This window comes from Phycodurus eques, chromosome 9 (genome assembly GCF_024500275.1).
Source record: "Phycodurus eques isolate BA_2022a chromosome 9, UOR_Pequ_1.1, whole genome shotgun sequence".
Classification (NCBI taxonomy): Eukaryota; Metazoa; Chordata; class Actinopteri; order Syngnathiformes; family Syngnathidae; genus Phycodurus; species Phycodurus eques.
In genome coordinates this window covers 11,243,110-11,266,245 of record NC_084533.1, presented here as the reverse complement: position 1 = coordinate 11,266,245, position 23,136 = coordinate 11,243,110, and the positions used below count along the sequence as shown (strand labels likewise).

At 41.6% G+C, this 23,136-nt stretch overlaps 1 protein-coding gene across 3 annotated transcripts in view; it reads left to right on the top strand.

Annotated features, from left to right (window-relative positions):
* elf1 (E74-like ETS transcription factor 1) overlaps positions 1-23,136 on the top strand; it is a 70,132-nt gene that overhangs the window by 33,963 nt on the left and 13,033 nt on the right. For 2 of the 3 annotated variants that reach the window (XM_061685057.1, XM_061685056.1), the window contains 2 exons: positions 13,573-13,838; positions 20,657-20,831. In XM_061685057.1, coding sequence (XP_061541041.1) covers positions 13,767-13,838; positions 20,657-20,831 — 247 coding nt within the window. In that variant the 5' untranslated portion in view covers positions 13,573-13,766. Of the gene's footprint in view, positions 1-3,446; positions 3,576-13,572; positions 13,839-20,656; positions 20,832-23,136 lie in introns of those variants that run through there. The other variant, XM_061685058.1, reaches the window with a different exon arrangement.

The window sequence follows — 23,136 nt, the reverse complement described above, 5'->3', positions numbered from 1 at the left end:
GTCTGCCTCACAGTTCTGAGGTTTGGGATTAGAATCCAGACTCAAGCCCTCCTGTTTGGAGTTTGCATGTTCTACCCGTGTTTGCAAGGGTTTTCTTCAGATACTCAGGAGCTCGTTCCATGCATCAATTAATTAACTAAATTGCCCATAGGTGTGAATGTAAAGTGTGAATGGTTGTTGGTCTGTCAGGGCCCTGCGATAGGCTGGCGAACAGTCTAGGGTGTACCCCGGTCATCTTGAACCGCCGCCAACTCACCTGCGACAGCACTATAGAAAACGAATGAAAGGATGAAAACTTTTCACTGCTGTTTAACATTATTTTCATAGACCATAATTAAGCCCGAAAGGTAGGAGAACAGGTTCACGTGCATCTCTCCTCTGTTAGGGCGTGTTGTGTTTGCTCCACATTGCGGCGTGTCTCATTGTGGGTGGACGCATCAACCAGCGCACCTCTGTCCAGACCTGCTCGGTATGCAGCGGCAGCAGCCTTGTACCCGCTTCCCGGCCCTCGCTTTCCCAGCATGCCACTTGCGTGCACAAAAAGACATCAAAGTTCATACTAGACGTTGACATTTCCACGCTTGCGTCGACTTAACTATCAGGAATGTAATTCATCTTGTTTTTTTTTTTTTTACTCAAGTTCGGTTGAGAGTGCGCTGCTGACAGGTTTACATCTGAAGATAAACACTGACGAGAAATCGCTCTTTCATTGACTACGCAACACTGCTTGTTCGCCTTCTATTCTCATCAGTTCGCTCTGGATATTCTGCTAGATTTACACATTTGTCTGAATGAAAAGTGATAAATAGAAGAGAATACCACTTTCCATGTCTGGTCAGGCATCAAATTGCTCATGCATGCACAGACGTACGTACCAACGCACGCACCCACACACACGCACACACACACACACACACACGCACACACCAAAACAAGAGCAGCAGCTACAGGATGATGCATCTCACATATGCCGGCAAAAACGGGATCAGCAGGCTGCACACACACTCGCTTTTTGAAATCGTAGGGTTTAAAAAAAAGTAGTCACCATATAACTAGTAATTCATATTGACACACATTTGTTCAATAAAAAACAAAGGTTTATGTGTCGTTTATCGGTTCACGTTTTGCATAAAGTTTTGAAATTTCACAATCACTCTATCCTAGCTATCTGATTGAATCGTTGGCTTCTTAGATTGACAAATTAAATGAAAAGAAATCATCGCTTTCCAGTAATAAGCAAAGATCCCCCAAGTTTGTAAGGGAAATACTGCAAAAAAGTATTTTCTGCATTTTAAAATGTGGATATTGTTATCATGACGACTTCCCTAAGCATGTTCTGAAATATAAACATAAATTAAACTATAATACCTCATCTTACAATGTAAGACTGCCCAACCATCCATTTTCTATAGTACTTGTTCTCATTAGGGTCACGGGGGATGCTGGAGTCTGTTCCTGCTTACTTTGGGGCAGAGGTGGGGTACAACCTCTACCGGATGCAGGCCAATTGCAACATTTTCAGTACGTACAATCTATGGTGTAAAGAGGACATCAACACATCTGTCAGCTCAAAATTCATCTTAGAAGTGCACAACTCCGAGTAGCATTACAATAGAGCACTGCCAAGGAGACAGGAGTTCACCACATTCCGAGAAAGAAATTCTCCCATCCTCATTGAAATATTCATTGGTACTTTTCCACACAGTCAATCAAGGAAATACACTGCAAAACAACAGTAAAGGTTTTTTAATTGATTACATTACAAAATGTCAGAATTGGACTACTTAGTCAGCAATAAAATCATTTCTTCTACCTTAAAAGTGGCTCTTTCAAAATTACACATTTCCAGTAGCATTTTTGGTTGCTGACCGCATGACAAGATGATATTTTCCTGACAAGCTCCAGATGCTGCCTCTCAGCATGTCCCAGTGTAACGTTTGAGAGCTTTTGAGAAGGAGCTATCTGCAATTTCCTGTCCTCGTGACACACGGCCCCTTCCTACATTTAAAGAAATCGACTGCTGTTCTCTTCATACGTTTTAAAACAATCTTGTGACTATGCTTTGAATGCTGCAGTTTTAGTTATCCATAGGATTTTTTCCATTAAAAATAATTAACCGTTAATTTAGTAAGTGCACTTTTTCTACATTATTAATATTGTAAAGTGCTGCAGCCAAATGCAGATGTGCACATCCTCTGTTGTTGTTTTTTTCTTTGGTTGTGCGTGTGTGTGTGTGTGTGTATGGTTGGTATTTATTAATGGGATATTGAATGTGTTGCAGATTTGCTCTTTAGAATTCTGACGTGCTATTTGCAAAGGAAACCGGGGGTGGGGGGGTTCGAGTCGAGACGTTTCCGCACACAGAGAGAAATGTTGCTCGGAGTGTGGTTTAACAGACAGGAAGTAGATGTTCTGCGCTGGTTTTCCTGACACTGCCTAACACGCAGGTCAGTTTGTGTGTGTTACTTATGCTTTACCGTTTGTATCCATACTGTACCTGGTCTTTGTTTTATATATAACATTTTTCAATGTGTTGCAGAGGCCTCATCTTAATTTAAACAGCCACTTTATCGCTGGGCACAGACAAAAGCAAACACGCATCCTTGTCTCTCTGAGCTGGAGTGGAAAAGTACAAGGTTCGCAGGAGATCAGATTAAATTCCTCTCGTCTTTTTGGCCCTGGCACAGCGCACGGCCCCAAATGCCCCCGACGCGAGGCTCTGATGCGCACGCTGCTATTGTCTAGACGCCATTAAGCTTCTGGAGATGCACTTAGAGAGCATCACAGCCACCTGGCCCGCTGCCATTGTATCGCGAGCCCTCCACTCGACTGCGATGTGCAGTTTGCATGGCGCGACATGTTGTTGTGTTGTAAGTTAGCCTTAGATTGCAAAGGCTCTACAAAACAGGTATTAGTCTTTAGTGCAAGGTATTTTATCCGCTTCAATTAGCCAATACCTTTTTGCCCAATGGATTTCCATGATCTGTATTTAGTTAAGCATTTTGTTTTTACTCGTTTGCTAGATAACTTGTTCATGTTCAAGCTATTTTTTTTAACCTTTATGGAGTGGTGGGGCACTGGGAAAGCAAGAACTAGTTACAAATCAGGATTAAGCTGTGGGGCTCATTTTCTATAAACATTGAAAAATATGTCTAAAATTTAAAATTTTAGAAATATTTTCATAAGAATACATAGGAGCTGGATATCATGAATGTTTTTTTTTTTTTTTTTTTACCTTTGCCAAGGAAATTAGAGTTTTTGTTTTGTGCTTGTGTTGGCGGCACGGTGGCCGACTGGTTCTGAGGACAGGGTATTAAATCTGCCCTCGCCTGTGTAGAGTTTGCATGTTCTCCCACTGCCTTTGTGGGTTTGCTATGGGTACTCTGGTTTCCGCCCACATCCCAAAAACATGCATGCTAGGTTAATTGAAGACTAAATTGCCCGTAGGTGTAAATGTCAGTGGGAATGGTTGTCCGTTTATACATGCCTTGCGATTGGCTGGCGACCAGTTCAGGGTGTACCCCACCTCTCGCCCGAAGTCAGCTGAGAAAGGCGCCAGCACACCCGCGACCCAGGTGAGGATAAGCGGTTCAGAAAATGGATGGATGGATGTTATTATGTTATGCATAAAATCTAATAATTGTGTTGATGAAATGTTATAAGCTAGATAACAATCCATTGCATTTGGGTGGTGATATAGAATGAAATCTTTGATCCAGAGGTCTCGTTTTTTTGCATATTCATGGAACTTTATATTTTCATTCATGAGCTGAGTCATGCTTTGCCCAGAAGAGCACCGGGATTTTCCTTGACGCTTGCTACTTGTTACGTCGTTTGGTGACAAATGAGTACAAGCTGCCAAAAAGAAATGATCTCCATCGCATGCTGCCCACACTGGCTATCGCTGGGCTGCAGCAATGAGCGTCATATCATTGAGTCATTTCCCTGACAGGAAACCCAGTGGAACATGCGAAAACAGCGCCTGTGCTGACAATGCTCAATAACATTGTGGTGGAAAGCTCATATGGTATCTGCCAGGAGGCTTTAGGAAAGTTTTTTTTTTCCCTTTTCATGGAAATGTTTGAGTGTCTGGGTGATGAATGGCAGCTGCATTTGTCAGTCAATGTCTTTACGGGACACTATAGAAAAGTCACGTTGTTGGCTTAGTCCCGTTGAAACAGACTTTTAAACAAACTTAAACCGAGTATACTGAAATACCGCAGCAAGTATGAGCGTGGCATCTCACTAATATTCTGTCAACCAGGTTGGCAGATAAAGCACAGCATATTGCTGTCCTTGCTGTTATCATTGTTGGCTCATATGATCTGTTCCACTGTAGAAGTTGCCTTGGCAGTTTTTTTTTTAAGCATATGGACATGCGCAACATATGTTGGATGTTAACACAATGCATAATATGGGGCGATTTCTTCCTAATGAACAATGATAATAATAATGCACGTATATAATGTAATGATAGACGCTAGAATAGTTACTGCAATGCATGATACTCTGCGTTGATACTGGAATAGTCATGATGATGCGTGATTTAATGTGATACCTTTCAAACAAACAGTGATGCTGGAATAGTCAAGACAGTGCATGAAATGTTGTGATGCCAGAAAAATTTCCCAGCAGTGCTGCATTGCCTCCAAGATGAGCAATGATACTGGAATAGTGAAGATAGTGTATGATCTGCTGCATTACCTTCAAAACAAACAACGGTATAGCGATATATGACAGGGACTGCAGTACATGCTAGTATGTGGTGCCCTTAAAAGAAACATTCACGCTGGATGAGTCAAGACAGTGTAAAGCCTGCCAAACGAACAATGATGTAACAATATATCACTGCAGTGCGTGATATTCGTGCGTGCTATTCTTCAGTGCTTCTAAATAAATCGTTGTAATGGTCAAAACAGCGAATAGTAACCTTTGATGCCCTTAAGATATATAATAATGTACTGGAATAGTCGCGGCAGTACAACATATGCTGCAATGCCTCCAAGAAGAACAATGATACTGAAATAGTCACAAGAGTGCATGATACTGTATGTCCAGGAATAGTTTAGCATTTCATAGTATGCTTTTAGCTCAGCTATTAAATCCTCTTCAGGCTATTCCTGATGCAGGTGTTCAATCCCTACCTGTGAGAGATTTTTTTTAATTTTTTATTTAGAAACAGAAAGAAACAAAATAATTTAAACCCAGATGAAAATCCATTTGTCTGATATCTCCATTGCCTTCAAAATGGTACCACCCCTAGAAAAGCAGAATTTGTTTTGTAACGTGATCTGAAAGTGGCTGATAAATCGAGTTTAGCCGGCCCAGGTCCTTCTCTCGCATCCCGCAATGTTTGCACTCACCACATGCAGAGTGAGTCACTGCAGAGTCATTCTGCTGGCTTAAATTGCCTCCTTTCATGGTCAACAATGAGCTCAGCTGAGGAGAATAAAGCAAAAAAAAAAAAGAAAAGGGTGGGGTGGTGGTGTAGGGCCTTCTGGGAATGCTCCATTTGTTCATGTATCCTGACTCTAATTGGTTGTTATTGCAACTGGCAACAACAGTGGCCATACTGTTTGGGGTGGAGCCGGACATTGTTTGCTACGTAGTCCGCCTCGGTCTCTGCATCACATCTCCCTAAAAAGTCTGAAAAACCATCAATTTAACCGAAAGGAAAAACAAACTTGCGTACTATTAAATCTAGATTAACATTAGCATCAAACAGATTGGAATAATTTCCTCTGCGGCCTGGTGTTTGCGTCCGCTAAATCAGTGCTCAGTTAAATTAAATTTGCTGGAGGCTATCAGTCTTGTGTGCATATCTGTTATGGGAGGTTTACAACACCAACAGCTGATGAGATTTTGGTCTATTTATAGCACTGCAACTGCATCTTGACTAAAGGACTTGCCAGTCAAGAGCAATTACAAACAAGTCAACTATAATGAATGTTCCATGTGCTATTACTCTCAACACCTTAGACCACAGGTGTCAAACTGGTGGCTAGTGGGCCAGATCTGGCCCGGCACATCATTTTGTGTGGCCCGCGAAAGCAAATCAAAATTGCTAATTGTGTTCTGGTGTAATACCATTGTGATATTTACAAGCATTTTTTTTTGTTACCAATCCAATTTGAAAAGAAATGTAATAGTTGAAAAATAGTTTTATAGGTTTCTGATTTCAAAACTCGTTATTCATCAATGTGTTGTGTATACTGTAATTACAGTGTATGAGGTAGTCTTTCATTTATATGGGTCTACAGCCGTAGCGGCCCTCCGAGGGAAGTCATAACTGCGATGTGGCCCGTGACAATAATGAGTTTGACACCCCTGCCTTAGACTTCTGGACTTGTGAGCTTAAAGTTGGACTAAATAACAATTTAGATGTTGCATACAGTATAACAATGCTGTGGCTACATTTTTGTAAGGAAATAAGTTTTTTTTTCATCATCTGAAACAATGTAAAAGAGCAAAAATAAAAAGCAAATACCACAATTTCTCATGTATACGACGCACCCATGAATAATACGCACCCCCAATGTTGACCTCAAAATTCTGGAAAACCCTTCTACCTAAGTATAATGCATTTTTACAATGCATGATTTTGCTTCTTGCCATATAATTAAAACATGAAGTATTATCTGTATTTTCTTTTTTCATTAATTATTCTGTAGTTCATCACTTTATTTGAACACGTAATCCTTTTTTAAATTTACATGCTCTTATTTTGAAATTCACAGCCCTACTTTTATTTAGTAAATTAGAAAACACACAGTTGTGCTCATGTTTGATTACCCCGGCAGAATTTGTAAGATGGGTACAATTCTTGAAAGACAACATGAAGAAGCAGGCGAAACATCTTTAATTTTATTTTAATGGGATTCAAATTAAACGGTCAAGCATTTCAGAAAAGCATTATCATTCAACAATACATAACCATAAAGAAATTAATGATGGTTGTTGTTCAGTCATCAATCATATTTAAAAAAAAATTTATGAGCACAACTGTACATATATGCAGTTATACGTACCCCTGTCATATTGGAATGAAAGTGTAGGCTACACCTTTTTTTGTAACCACTAGGTGGCGGTGGCATTTTGGAATGAAAGTGTACAGCTTTTTTATAACCACTAGATGGCGGCATACCTTTATAAAATGTGAATGTTTTTCTCCATTTGCCCCTATACCTATGTATAATGCACACGATTGACTTTTGACAATATTTTTTGGGAAAAATGCGCATTATACAGGAGAAATTACGGTACTACTCTTACTCTTTGGCATTTGTCTTTGATGTTTGTCATGTATGATGGGACCCCCTCCAAAGCGAGATGACACAACTCAAGGGGTTTATCCCAACAAAATATTTTCCACTAAAATCTCTCAGCATCTCTTTGTGCAACCAACAGTGCTCTTACAAGAATGAGGCAACAAATACCGTAGCTATGGATGGAACTAAATAGAAGAGAATAATAAAAACATAATAAAGTACATTATCTAAATCATTCTTGTAACAACATATATATATATATATATATATATATATATATATGTAGTGTATTTTTTTTATATTCCTGAAAACATAAAAATCCCATGACTGCTAACTTGACTGCATCAACAATCACATTATTAGGTCAGCCATCTGTTCAATGATTAAGTGACAAGGCATTTGCCTGTTGTTAGGTTTTTAGCACCGTAATTCAGAGCATGTGTTCAGTCGGTTCCACATTCCAGATGACATGCTTGGACGCTTCCGTGTCATCTGGTTCCATAATCACGCTTTTAAAACGCTCCGGTCCCACTCTGCGCTCTATTTACTTTGTGGGCTATTATGCATTGACGAACATCCCGGCGCGACTCCTCCCTTCGGCCTCCTCCTCCTCCTCGTCTTCCTCGTCTCTTCATGACTGCAGCAGTTCAGCCTCTTCATCAGGACAAGGCAGCTGTTGTCATGTGTGCAGGATAATGTGCAGCCCGCCTCTCGATAATGGATGCCTCTCTCTGGGCTAGCACCATGCCAACTGGGTCGTCCTTTGTAATGCCCGGATGAAAAACACATGTGGAACGCTGTTTGAGCATTTTTTCGATATTCTTGATAACCATCTTAAGGTCCATGTACATGTATGCTATCACTAGTCAGTAGTGATGGGGAGTAACTAATTACATGTAACTCGATTAAATAATTTAATTACAAAAGTTATGTTATTGTAACCCATTACATGACTGAGAGTAAATGTGTAATGAAATTACAGTTGCTTTTGGAAATTTCCATGTTTACATTTGAAAAAAAGCTTGCAAAGGCTGAGATTATTATTATTATTTTTTTCACATCACATCTTCCTTCTTAAACTGACGCTTATGATTGACTCGCTCTGGTCATGTGCCATTCTGCCGTAATCTCAAACATGACATATTTTTCCATATATGACTTTAATGTGCCACCATGTGGTGCAATCTACTAATTTGAAAATTTGAAAAGGTTAGACTCATAGTTAAACTTTTGAACACATAAAAGAACACTGACTGTTCAACAGCTTCGTCTTTATAATTTTGGACTTTATGGAATATTTACGTACCTGGGTTGTCATAAGAAGCGATATTGTCTAAATTGTGCACATTTGTCATTATGTCAACATGGCATGGTATGGTGGTTTTCATGTATACATGTAATGCAACAAACACATTTTTAATTGTGTATTTACATTTCATCATGTTTTGCTATCAGTTTATTATTTGCGTGAAGAACAAATATGTGGTTAACACCAAAATAATGATCTATGGTTTTCAGAGACTTTTTTTAGAGGAAACATCCAAAGGTCCTGTTTAGAGGTGCAACAATTAATCGATTAATCAAGAACTAAGTCATTATCCAATTAATCAACAACTATTTTTGATAGTTGATTCATCATTCAGGTACCTGGTTGAACATAAAATGGTCAAAATCCTCTGATTTCAGCTTCTCGACAGTAAATATTCTCAGATTTCTGTAGTCCTCCATGAAAGCAGACTGATTATCTTCATATTTCATCAAAATTAGACATTTGCAAACATCTGCTTTTACTTTGGACAGCAATGATCAACATTTTTTACAGATTTTCTGACAGATGTTTCGGACCAAACCAGTATTTGAGTCATAATCAATTTGTGATCCATTTTCTGCACTGTCAATTTGAAATAATATCCTGTTTTTAAATAAAGTGATCAAAAAATGTTTTTTATCCGATTCACCGATTAATAAAAAAATAATAATTGACAGATTAATCAATTATTAAAATAATCGCTAGTTGCAGCCATACTGTTGATGCATTCATTCAAACTTATGAAAAGGAATCAAAATGTAATAAAATGTAATTAGTTATATTACTTTGAGAAAGTAATTGTAATAGTTGCACTACTATTACAATTTCAAGAGGGTCACTTGTACAACAATTGTAAACAAAAACATTCCCCAAGTAATATTCCCAACACTGTTAGTAAGACAACAAGTGCACAGGTAAAATTACTAGTGAGCCCTAGTAGAATGACTGTGTTTCGAGTTTTCTTTACACTACTAGTGCCACTTTTGTCTTACTAGTATGTAACTAAACCTTACTAATAAATTAACATGCTGCACTAGCAATACTGCTCAGCTTAGCTACTAGGCATGTGCCACACACTACAGTAGTAGCCTCCTGTACTCTATTAGCTTCACCAAAATACCCAGTAGTAGTTTTGTCTCACTAGTAACATGTATTGTAGTTGTCCTACTAGTGTGCAGTAGTGGGGAAAAAGTTACTAGTAAGACAGTTGTTCTACTAGTGCGCCCTAGTTGTTCTACTAGTACACTAAATTGTTTTACTAGTGAGGACTAAGAGTGTACTAGTACCTTAGGATGGCTATCAAGGATATTGAATAAGTGCTCAAACGCCTTACCATCAAGCCGTTTCGAGGACAACTATGAACAACTACTAGGCCTTTTACTAGTGACATACAATTCTACTAGTTACATATAGCATTTCACGAGTAGTATTAGTAACATACAGATGTCAACTAGTGCACAGTTTTGCTTCACTAGTAACACTTAGTTGTCCTACTAGTGACATGATAAGATTCTACTTGTTAACATCTAGCACTTCACTCGTGGTGCTAGTAGCATGCAGATGTCAACTAGTGCCAAGTTGTGCTCCACTTGTAACATGTAGTTGTGCTACAAGTATGCCAAAGTTGTCCTAGTAGTGTGCAGTAAATCATTCAGTAGTGAAAGGCAATTTGGGGAAAATGTTGCTAGTGAGACTTGGTCGTTCTACTAGTGCTGTGAATTGTCTTATGAAAAAGAGCGTAGTACATGGAGTACATGGACCTCCAGCTAGATGTCAAGGACATTGAATAAATGCTCAAACGGCTTTCCATACATACTGTACATGCGTAGCCTGATCAAATCAAAGCATGACTTCTTTCACCAGCGTAGTGCCCCTAATTGTACGCCGATTGTTGAATATTTTGGGTCAAAATGTCAAATGTCTTGCTGGGATTATTCGCTGCAAGATGAGCTGTGAAACAGCAAAGCCACTTCTTTTGCCAGCAAAGTGTCTGTTTTGGCCAGCATGGTGTTGTAATTTGTTATTTTAATTTTTTACACATTTTTGGTCAGCAAATCAATCCATATTTGTAGAGTGAAACTCCTTTTCCACCAGTCCAGTGACCCCGTTTTTATACAAATTTCCACACGGTTTGGGGGGCGGGGGAATCAACTGGGTCAATCAGTCAGACATTTATGGGTCAAAATCACCACCACAGATTTATGCATTCATTTTTTGATTTCAGGCATCTTGGGTAGAAAACTCAAGACACTCAATCCTGATTCTCGAACTATGCCTGTTAAAGACCAGTTGGACAGCGGAAGCTTCATTTATCACCAGCATTTTTGACCACAAACTGTACGTTTTTGTATACATTTGGAGTCAAAATCAACAGAATCAATCTTTACTATAAACAGCTTGTGTGTCAGGGCAAGCTGTACAGAAAAGTTTAGCATTTCTCTCACACATTTGGGTCAAAACCAACAAAGTTGGCACCTCTATTGAAAAAGAAAACTTCGCCTGACTGGCAAGAATATGCGCCATGTACCTGTAGGTTCAAAGCCAACCTGCTTGCTATACATATGCACACAGGGGTGCTATTAAGACAAACCAAATGTCCTACAGATTTGACTGACATGTAGTCATTTGTCAAGCCTATTTTGTTTGTTTACCTCCTTTTACTCATTGATTGAAAACTCAAGTAACCAGACTTAGAACCAGTTCGGGAAAAGTTCCAGATGACAAGCACATTTGTCAGCACAGACAGCAAGAGGCCTTCCTTTTATCACTGCTACTTTTCTGCAACTGACCCCACTGGGCTCCTCCCCACGCACATTTAACTACTCGTCTGCGTGCTTTTCCATGCCTGGCGCCCGTTCCCATCCCCCTCTTGTGTGACTCCACCTTGGGCCTGCAACATTTACGAAGACAGTTCAAAGCAAATATTCTCCGCCCCGCAGCAGCGGGAAAAGCAAAGTGCGTGTGCGCGAGTCTTTGTGTATGTATGTGACCTCCAGTTCCACTTTAGTGTCGGTGAAAGGTGTGTGTGTGTGTGTGTGTGTGTGTATGTGTGTGCGTGTGGGCCTGGGCTTTATTAATTCCTGAACCCACTCCAGCCACTACCACCACTCCCATCATCCTGCACTGAAACCTGCTTGTGCGTATCAGTCGCTTTGGCACACTCATGCAAACATACTCCTTATACTCCCCCTCACCCCCGGCACATCACTCCGGCAACAGCCCGAGGGTATCCAGTGCAGCATCACAAGGGCGATCTCTCACCCTGGTGTTTGTGTGTGGTGGAGGCTTCATTCAGGCCCCATGCAGATCATGTGATGAAAACATGATGCCCATAAGTGAACTCCAAAACGAAGGGGGCAAGTGGGGGTGGGGGTGTGGGTTGGGGGGGTGATTGGGGTGGGGGGGGGGGGGGGGGGGGGTTAACGATAAGGAGGGTTTCTTTACAGAACAGAAATGGTTGTCAATTAAAAAAGGAAATGTTTCTATATTTTCGTTCTGAATCAACAAAGTCGAGCTGTACAACAAACAAACAAAATCTTTTGCCAGCATCTCGCTTTTTTATGACTTATTTTCAACAGTGGTGTCTTCCTTGGTCGTTTCCCATGAAGTCCGCTTTGGCTCAAACAACGACGGAAAGTGCGATCTCACGCTGATGTACCTTGACCTTGGAGTTCACCTTTTAATTTTTTTGGGACGTTGTTCTGGGCTCTTTTGTTACTATTCGTATTATCTGTCTGTAATCACTTGAACACAAGCTGCTTGGAGATGGTCTTATAGCCTTTACCTTGAATGTGCTTGTCTATAATTTTCTTTTCGAGGACAACTCTCTCCTTTACTTCTTCTGGTCCACGTTTCATGTGGTACACACCATGTCACCAAACAGGACAGCGATTACTCGTCACCCTTTGAATAGGCCGACTGACGGATTACAAGTTTGAAGACACCTGTGATGCTAATTAGAGGACACACCTTGTTTGAGCATGTGCCTATGATGAAATTATTTGTATGACTTTGTTTTTTTAAATAAAATAATTCTGTTGAACCACAATTCAAAAGCAACGTCTGATTTTCATGGGTTAATTCTCATTATTATAAATAAATAAATAAATACAAATTATATCTGTGACCACTGGGGGTTATTGTTTCACTAACAGAGGGGTACCAACAATTTTGTCCAAGTCTGTAGGTCAGATTTAGTTCAATTTAAAAAAAAAAACATGAAGGACCAGCAGTAGAGGACGTATTCTTTCACCAGCAAAGTTGCTTTTTTGTGCAAATTATTATCTATCATATTTTTCTTTCTTTAATTTTTTTTTTATTTTTTATTAAGAGTCAGTTGTCATTAAAAAAAGTAGGCCTTTGGCGAAACAGCTGTACAATTAAACCACTTCTTTTGCCAGCAAAACCTTCTTTTGGCATCATAGAACACAGATTCTTACACTGATTTTGCATCGGTTGTATCAAAATCAATAAAGTCAGTCCTAATTCTATATTGCTCGTCAAATTCCAGTTGTAGAGCCTCCAAATCAACCAAGTAAATCCTGATTTAAAAAAACGGGGCAACTCTCTCTTTTGCTGGCAAAGTGTCTTCTTTTGCCAGCATTGTACTCCAATGTTTATTAAGATGATAGCTTGACGCTTTAACTAGCTGCTTCTTAATGTGTTTGTAGTTTGAAGTGGTGCACAGCTGCTTACTACTACTACTACTACTACTATTACCACTACATTTGACACTAAAAATATTACTGTCTTCATGCGAGCAGAATTGTCTTTGTGAGTACACCATAAGGTGTGACACAGGTCAAATTAGTCATATAAATGATCAATGTGTTTGTATGAGGGTTGTTTTCAGAACTAATCTTTCTAAATATCCGTTTTGTTTGAAACTGTTAGAATGAGTGCGATACCATTGCTGACTCAATTGAACACTGAAATTTCAAGCTGTCTGTAGACAAATCCCGTGACCTCATCCTGTCTCTTCTTTCGGTCTTCCAGGTGTAGATGCTTCAGGTGGATCCCGAGGGGGACCAGGCTGCTTTCAGCAGGGCCAGGCTGATCTTCTAAATCTCAGCTCGGGGGTCCCTGAAGAGAAGGCCAGACTCGGAGACCATTTTGCGCTGTGAACATCCGCGTCGGGGATCTGTAGGGGGCGCTATCCGTGCGGCGAAGGAGCCAGAGTGGGCACCGCCATGACCACCGCAGTGCACCCCAATGAACTGGTGTTTGAATTTGCCAGTAACGGGATGGACGAAATCAACCAGGTTCGTATCTTGCAATGCTAGATGAATTTCTCAGATTTTGTATTTATTTTTTGTCAAGTGGCTTACAAAAGTGATTTATCAGGTTGTTGTCATTTGATGGTTCTGATGTCCGGGAAAGATGCTGCAGTTTTGATTGTTAGCCAGTCATACAGGATTATACAATGACCACAAAAAATGGTGGCATATGGGCCAAGGAGGAAGTCCTTACGATTAGATGTAGATCCAGATAAAGGTGCGGAACAAGGAATTTCACTTTAGGCCATTACAGTCTGCTTGCATTGGTGCCATTCCTGCCAAAGGCAAATTCTGGCAATCTTTGACTGTTGGTACAGACTTTGTTTTGTGCATTACCATACTGCTTTCATCATGACAGCTTTAGGAAGTGGCATTTTTTTTTTTAGCCTGTCCTGCTTGGTGGCTGGGTCTTGCAGAGTGGATGTATACATTTTATGATTTTTTTTTTGTGTGCAACAGGGTTAGTAATTTTCTGCATTGGCACAGATCTGTGGTCAAATAAGAGCCAATGGATGTTTTGTGTTTTGTGTGGAAAAAAAATCCAGAAGATGTCTGCCACCATCCATTCCTAATTGTTTAGAACAAACTCAGATTCTTCAGTTGTCATGCGAGCTGATCTGGAAGGTTACATTTTGGTCCAAATCCAAATAAAGTTCCTGAACGTGGAATTTCACTTTCACCTTTAGACGTTATCATACCTACTATTGCTGGTTATAGTTCTCTGTTTGAGTAATATCACTTGATCAAGCCTTTTCTAAGATTCCATACTACAAAAAAAAGTATGTATGATTGTTGCTGATATCGGATCGGACCGATATTGGTATCGGACAAAATTCAAGGCTGCAATATCGGTATCGAATCGGAAGTGTAAAAGTTGGATCGGGACATCCCTCTTGTATAGTATCCATTCATTTAGTTTTCTGCTTATACTTTAGACCACAGGTGTCAAACTGGTGGCCCGGGGGCCAAATCCGGCCCGCCACATCATTTTATGTGGCCCGTGAAAGCAAATCAAAATTTCTCATTGTGCTCTGGTGTAATACCATTGAGATATGGGCAAGCATTTTTTTGTTACAAATCCCCCTTTGAAAAGAAATATAATAGTTGAAAAACATGTTTTTAAAGGCGTCTGATTTCAAAACTGGCTATACATCAATTTGTTGTGTTTACTGTATGTAATTACAGTATATGAGGTAATCTTTAATTTATATAGGTTCACAGGGCGGCACGGTGGACGACTGGTTAGAGCGCCAGCCTCACAGTTCTGAGGACCCGGGTCCAATCCCCGACCCGCCTGTGTGGAGTTTGCATGTTCTCCCCGTGCCTGCGTGGGTTTTCTCCGGGCACTCCGGTTTCCTCCCACATCCCAAAAAACATGCATTAATTGGAGACTCTAAATTGCCCGTAGGCATGACTGTGAGTGCGAATGGTTGTTTGTTTCTATGTGCCCTGCGATTGGCTGGCAACCAGTTCAGGGTGTACCCTGCCTCCTGCCCGATGACAGCTGAGATAGGCTCCAGCACGCCCGCGACCCTAGTGAGGAGAAGCGGCTCAGAAAATGGATGGATGGATGAAGGTTCACAGTTGTAGCGGCCCTCCGATGGAAGTCATAACTACGATGTGGCCCGTGACGAAAATGAGTTTGACACCCCTGCTTTAGAGTGTCACAGGGAGCTGGAGCATATCCCAGTTGCCTTTGGCTGAGAGTCAGGGTACACCCTGAACTGGTCGCCAGCCAGTCCCAGGCCACATATAGACAAACAAGCATTTTCGCTAACATGGTCTTTAATGAACCTAACAGCATGCTTTGGAATGTGAGAGGCAGCCAGGACATCTTGACTGCGACTTGACTAACCTCTATTCCCCGCACGGTGGTCGACTGCTAGCACCTCCGCCTTACCTGTTCTGTGGTTCGGGGTTTCCTGACCTGGTGGAGTTTGCATGCTTTGCATGCTGCTGTGTTTTCTGCGGGCACTCTGGCTTCCTCCTGCATTCAAAAAACATGCATGTTGGGTTAATTGAAGACGAAATTCTTCATAGTGTAGCACTGAATGTGATTTTGATTGACTGGTGACCAGTCACTATACTATGACAATAGAAGTGCTATATTTGACCCAGAAAGTGATAGTTGAATGCAATATTTTGTTCTTAAAAATGCTTTTGCTCACAAAAATAATAAAAGAGTTTTTTTTTTTTTTATGTTTTACCTCAAAACACAGGAAAAGGCTCTATTATGCCAACATAAACATTATTTGACAAACATGTTTAGGATTGTTGGGGTTATTCAGTTGAGTGCTTGTCCTAGTTGCACTATTGTCAATTGGAGTGCGTGAAAAAAATACAATTTCATGTGGCATACATTCTGCTCATTTACCGCCGTCCAATTGTATTGCTTTTTTTCTTCCGTTTGAGTATGTGTGTCACACAGAAGCGCAGACTCTGAGTCTGCACTTTTGAGGTGACCTGGAGGCCTGCCTTTGCACTGACACGCTGCTTGTTGATATATGTGAGACTTGTCCCGGCAGGGCAGGCAAAACTTAAAACAGCATGGCCACTGGGAGGCCGTCAGAGCGTCTAGAGGAGGAGGAGGAGACAGTGACATGGAAAGTCTGACAAACCCGCAGTGGGGTTAGGGTGCATGGGAGGGAAAGTGGGGAGTCAGCGGGCGTGTAGCATAAATATATTTACGGCACATAGTTTACTTGTGAATCTGGATCATGTAGCATGTGTCTCTATTGGCCCGCTCACATCGGCAGTTGTCTGGTTGTCGGCACGCCCACGCCACTATCCAGTGGAGCGAGCTCCTGCGTGTCGTGCTGGTGAGCGTATCATGAGTGTAGATCCAGAATGACGGGTTCTCACTGGATCCCCAACGAGGATTTGTTCAGGCCTAACCTGACCGACCGGTTCCGAGCAGATGTGACGATTCTTCCGAAAGGTCTCGCATTGTTCCCCTGGCTTTGTTTCTGGTTGCACCCACCCTGCTGAACAAACTACATCCACCCGCTCAACTCCCGTAATAACAACCCTCTGACTTCCAACTGTCTGTGCTGCATTTGTACTGACTATGATTAATGTATGGGGAAATCGGAGCACGGTGTCTCCTAACAATTAGCGCTGTTGTTGTTGGTCAGTGAGAAACTCCACTAAAGTGCATCATGGGATGACCTTCTTATGGCATGTGTCTAGCCTAGTATGGTTGAGGATCTGCCACACTACTTATGCTTTTGTTATTATCATTTTTAAAAATTATATTTTTTGTTACTTTTTATTTTGTCTTTGATTATGATGTACAGGCGGCACGGTGGACCACAGTTCTGAGGAGCGGGGTTCAATTCCTGGCCCCGCCTGTGTGGAGTTTGCATGTTCTCCCCGTGCCTGCGTGTGTTTTCTCCGGGCACTCCGGTTTCCTCCTACGTCCCAAAAACATGCACGCATTGGAGACTCTAAATTGCCCGTAGGTGTGACTGTGAGTGTGAATGGTTGTTTGTTTCTGTGTGCCCTGCGATTGGCTGGCAACCAGTTCAGGGTGCCTCCTGCCCGATGATAGCTGGGATAGGCTCCAGCGCGCCCGCGACCCTAGTGAGGAGAAGCGGCTCAGAAAATGGATGGATGGATGGATGGATTATGATGTACAGACAGGTAAAGCAATATTTTGATGGGCCGACATTGAAACAAATAATAAAAAAAAACAATTATAAATTCAACTCACCATAAATAGAACTCACTCATCGTGCTGATTGTAGTTGTTGGAATGAGTTAGAGCCTTGGCTTGATTCTCTTTAACGATCCGGTTCCATCTTGGGGTAATAGGGGTAAGCATGACACCCGAAATATGTTACATGTCCAGTTTTGGTCTCTGTTATTGCAGAAAATCTTGCTTTGCAAAGATAGGATGTTGGACATGGAAGCAAAGTATTCAGTGTGTTTTTTTTTTTTTGGGCAGTTTCAGTGTCTCATTTGCAAACCTGTCATCACATATTACAGAGCGGGTTTGGCAGATTATTATCTTTGTGAAGGCAGAATATTGGACACAGCTCTTGTAGTGGCTCTCATTAGCTTGTGCAGAGTCGGTTAACATGTTAAGGCTTTGCAGACAAAAATGTGGGAATGCAAATGAAGAGCACACAATAACAGCAATCAACAAAGATGAAGTAGCTGTTCAAACTTGAGCATGCTCAGTACAGCAGAAGTAGTTGCACTTTGATATGAGAATATGAGCCAATAAAGTGATTCATGGCACATGAGTGTGCCGTGAAAGATGCTGAAAAATGTCCAACTTCACTTAAAACTTAATTTACTACAAATAATGCATCTTTGTTCATATATCCATGTGAGCGACATATACTGTAGTTTGAGGTAGAACAATTAAATGCTCTTTCACTGTAACTGCAGATCATCATTATTTTAGTATACTATGTACTTTTTGTCACATTTTTCTTTGGTGGGGTGAGATTTTGTAATTTAAAATATACTGCAAGCCCTGGCGCAATAAAGGGTGGGAAACACTGAGGTAGTATACCATCACAACATCTGCAGAGACAACAGTACTGTCAGTAATTAGTCAGGTAAGGAAGAGTTGCTGTTTGGGGAGTTGAATCGACCAGTAGTCAAAATGTCTGCACCCACGCACACACTTGACTTTCTCAAGGGCGCTGACAGGCACACTTGTTAGCCGCACCAACTTACTACATCTGATAGTATCAGACAGGGACGAATGGGAAACATTGCTACTGATATTTTTTTGTAGTCAAAGCAAACATTTGTCTGCGCACATGACACAACGTGTATTTGTTGTCACTCATTTTGCGTGAAGTCGGGAGCATCGGCCCGCTAACAATGGCGGCAAATCACAAGCTCTTCTGTTCGCAGGCCTGGTTAAAGTGTAGCCAAAATGGGCTAATCAGACCAACCCTCCCTCGTAAGGCCTGAACACCTGGTATTTCGCAGAGGTTCAAGCCAACAATGGACACTTGTCTAACATCACAGATAAGCCTTTGTTCCTCTTCCTCCTCCTGCACCCTTGCCATCCTTTCTCACTTTTAATGAAGCAGAGGACTGTTAGTGTCAATTCCCAATTTATATACTACAAGTCTGCAATGATGCTAATCACTGCATTACACTCACATGCACACAAATCATAATATTATATAGAATGAAAATGTTTTATTTATTTATATATTTTTTCTACATTTGACTGGAAGTCTTTAATACTTAGAGGATGTTTTTTTGGGATATGTAGTTAAACAAAAATGTCGAGAAACACCCAGCATTGTTTCATGAACTGCTTTGTAATGATGGCTCCCTGAGGTGAGGCAATTTTTCAGCCTTTGGCGCAACAGTCAGGGTAATCTTAATATGTACTCTGCTGTCATCTAGTGGGTTGGTGGTGTGACTGCATTAAATAAAATCATCCACAATGTCCAAGTGATAGGGACGAAAAACGTACACACACGTATTTGGCTACACAATAAAATTTATTTACAATACGTATAGTACATAAAGCAAAGCAAAGCAAAGCAAATTTATTTACATAGCGCATTTCATACACAAGGTAACTCAATATGCTGTACATGACCAAAGCATTAAAAAAATAAAGAGAAAAATATGAAGCAGCTTAAAAACAAAAACAAAAAAATAAAAGAAATAAAAAAAAATAAAGAGAAAAAATAAAATAAAAACAATGTACAGTTTGAAAAGATCATGTAAAATTGGAAATGGAAATGTTCAAAAAAGCTTTTTAACCTGGACTTAAAGACACTGAGACTTGGGGCTGACTTCAATTCTATTAGCAACTTATTCCATTTGCCTGCAGCAAAGCAGCTAAAAGTTTTTTTCCTTTGGACTCTGTGCTTCTTTATCTGATCTGAGACGGCAGATCTCAGAGCTCTACTACCTAATATTTATTTATTCATTCATTTCATTTCAAAATTTTTTTCATTGTGTTTTTTTATATTAGAAAGAGCTGTTTCCAATATTTGGATCCTCTCATGAAGCTAGAAAGGTAACCAACATAGAACCAACTCGCATTTATGATGCGTCCACATTGCAAGACAATGCACACATGTATTATTCTTGCTTTGATCATTTTCTCTCAGTGTCATTCAAAAGAAAAAAGGTCGGCATTATTATCTGTTTATGGGTAGGATTTAGATTGTACCTAACCTGGCAAGTGAGTAAATATGGATTTATCATTTCACTAACTTCAAACATGTTTTGACTGGAGGGCAGATTTTGCATCGAGACAATCAGTTAAGACTGTGAATGTGTAAAAGTGAAATATTGCCCACAGGACAGATTCCCAAAGCACATTGTGTGAGAAATTCCCAATTATAGCATTCACATTGACTGTTTCCCAGCCAAGCTTCCCTGTGTGGGAGAGTTAGGCTGATTTTTGCAGCCTGTCTTCTTCCTTTTGATGACTCTCCACAGATTACTTGAACGCTTCAGAAATGAGCTCCTCTTCTCCGTTGCTACACATTAGCCCAAATTGCACATGGTGCTGGCTTGCTTTGAAACGGCTGTGAAAATAAGAGCCAGCAAATCAGGTGGTGATATTCATCTATCAGGGTTTTTTATGTTGTTTTACAATGTAGACTGCATTGAGCCAACCCTCTGCCTCGCACTCAACCCTGTGTGTGTGTGTGTGTGTGTGTGTGTGTGTGTGTGTGTGTGTGTGTGTGTGTGTGTGTGTGTGTGTGTGTGTGTGTGTGTGTGTGTGTGTGTGTGTGTGTGTGTGTGTGTGTGTGTGTGTGTGTGTGTGTGTGTGTGTGTGTGTGTGTGTGCGCGTTTGTCTGTCACAGCTGGATGACCCATCTGTGTTCCCGGCCGTGATTGTGGAGCACGTGCCCACCACAGATCTGCTGCAGGTGTACTCAGGCCTGGAGTCTGACGAGGTGACCAATGGCATCATGATGGACAACGCCATGCACGTGGTGGAGGTGCCCTCCATTCTAGTGGGAGGAGTGGACCTCTCAGGTAGGAATATGAGACATTTAGAGACATCATCCATCTATCCATTTTCTAGGGCGCTTGCCCTCTCCTAAATAAAATTTACAAAAAAAAAAAAAAAGGAAACATACTCAGTACTCACCCCACAAGAGGCCTGACAGACATTTACTCAAGAAGGTATCCGAAGGTGTCATGTTGCTAGAATAAATAAAGTCTTGTGATTTAATAACACTGTTGCTCATATTGTACTGAGCAGCCACAGATGCTTTCTTAATGCAGCCCTATGGGGGGCACAAGCCAGTGCAAACTGTAGGCCGGTCCCAAGCCCGGATAAATGCAGAGGGTTGCGTCAGGAAGGGCATCCGTTGTCACGATTCGATTTTGACTGGACTCAGAACCAGGCGGAGGCTGAGAGGTTTGGGATGAACGGTTTATGGAAAGAGGGAGCTGATCCTTGAGACGTACTGGTGGGTTGTCGAGGCAGGGAATGTGTGGCAGGCGGTGGCGTGAACAGGTGGATGGTTTGGCAGCGTGAAGGAAGAAGTCACTCGGCAAGGAGCACTGAGGACAATGAAAAACATGGAGGTCAGAAGGATAGCGTAGCTTACGTGTAGGATTGGGAGACGTACCACAGGAGAACGTTAATACTCTGTCTTGGATCTGGAAGGCTTAAATGCAGGCAGAGTAGAGTGCTGATTGGTAACAGGTCCGCGGCTGAGGTGGTGCTGATTACTGGGAAAAGAGAGAGGGGGAGAGGGCTTCAAAGCGCCACCCAAACTCCAATAACGGAACTGCAGGGACAGACCATGACATCCGTCTTAAATCTTCGCCAAATAAATATGAGCGTTCATCGAAAGAATTCCATACCGGATTGGTCGTGGCCCGGGTTAACAGCGTCCGCCCCCGTCACCGTTAACCTGCAGGGCGCCGGTGGAAATTCAGCTACTGTGGGTCGAAGACAAAGGAGAGGTGGAAAGCGGGTTCTTAGGCAGAAAGAGAAGAGGAAAGCACAGAGCCTAGAATTGAATGTGGGGACTTTGAATGTTGGGACTATTGAAAATCTCGGGAGTTGGTTGACATGATGGTTAGGAGAAAGGTTGATATATTGTGTGTCCAGGAAAGCAAGTGGAAAGGCAGTAAGGCTAGATGTTTAGGGGCAGGGTTAAAATAGTTTTACCATGGTGTAGATGGGAAGATAAATGGAGTAGGGGTTATTTTAGAGGAAGCGTTAGCAAAGAATATCTTGGAGGTGAAAAGAGTATCAGATCGACTGATGAGGCTGAAACTTCAAATTAAGGATGTTATGTATAATGTGATTAGCGCCTATGCCCTCGGAGGGACAGATGGTGGTAGACTTTGCAAAAAGGATGTAAATGGCTGTAGTTAAAACTTTCTTCCAGAAGAGGCAGGAACATAGGGTGACCTACAAGAGCAGAGGTAGCAGCACGCAGGTGGATTACATTTTGTGCAGACGATGTAATCTGAAGGAGGTTACTGACTGTAAGGTAGTGGTAGGGGAGAGTGTGGCTAGACAGCATAGGATGGTGGTGTGTAAGATGACTCTGGTGGTGGGGGGGAAGATTAAGAAGACAAAGGCAGAGCAGAGAACCATGTGGTGGAAGCTGAAAAAGGAAGACTGTTGTCAAGCTTTTCGAGAAGAGCTGAGACAGGCTCTCGGTGGACAGGAGGAGCTTCCAGAAGACTGGACCACTGCATCCAAGGTGATCAGAAAGACAGGCAGGAGAGTACTTGGTGTATCTTCTTGCAGGAAAGGAGAGAAGGAGACTTGGTGCTGGAACCTCACAGTACAGGAACTCATATAAGGAAAGAGGTTAGCTAAGAAGAAGTGGGACACTGAGAGGACCGAGGAGAGGCGAAAGGAATACATTGAGATGCGACGTAGGGCAAAGGTTGAGGTGGCAAAGGCCAAACAAGAGGCATATGATGACATGTAAGCCAGGTTGGTCACTAAAGAAGGAGAAAAGGATCTATACAGGTTGGCCAGACAGAGGAATAGAGATGGGAAGATGTGCAGCAGGTTAGGGAGATACATTCCATAGAGATGGAAACGTGTTGACTGGTGCCAGTAGGTGGCACGGTGGATGACTGGTTAGAGCGTCTGCCTCACACTTCTGAGGGCCGGGGATTGAATCCCGCCTGTTTGGAGTTTGCATGTTCTCCCCATGCCTGCCTGGGTTCTCTCCGGGCACTCCGGTTTCCTCCCACATCCCAAAAACATGCATGCTAGGTTAATTGACGACTCTAAATTGCCTGTAGGTGTGAATGTGAATGGTTGTTTGTTTGTATGTGCCCTGCGATTGGCTGGCAACCA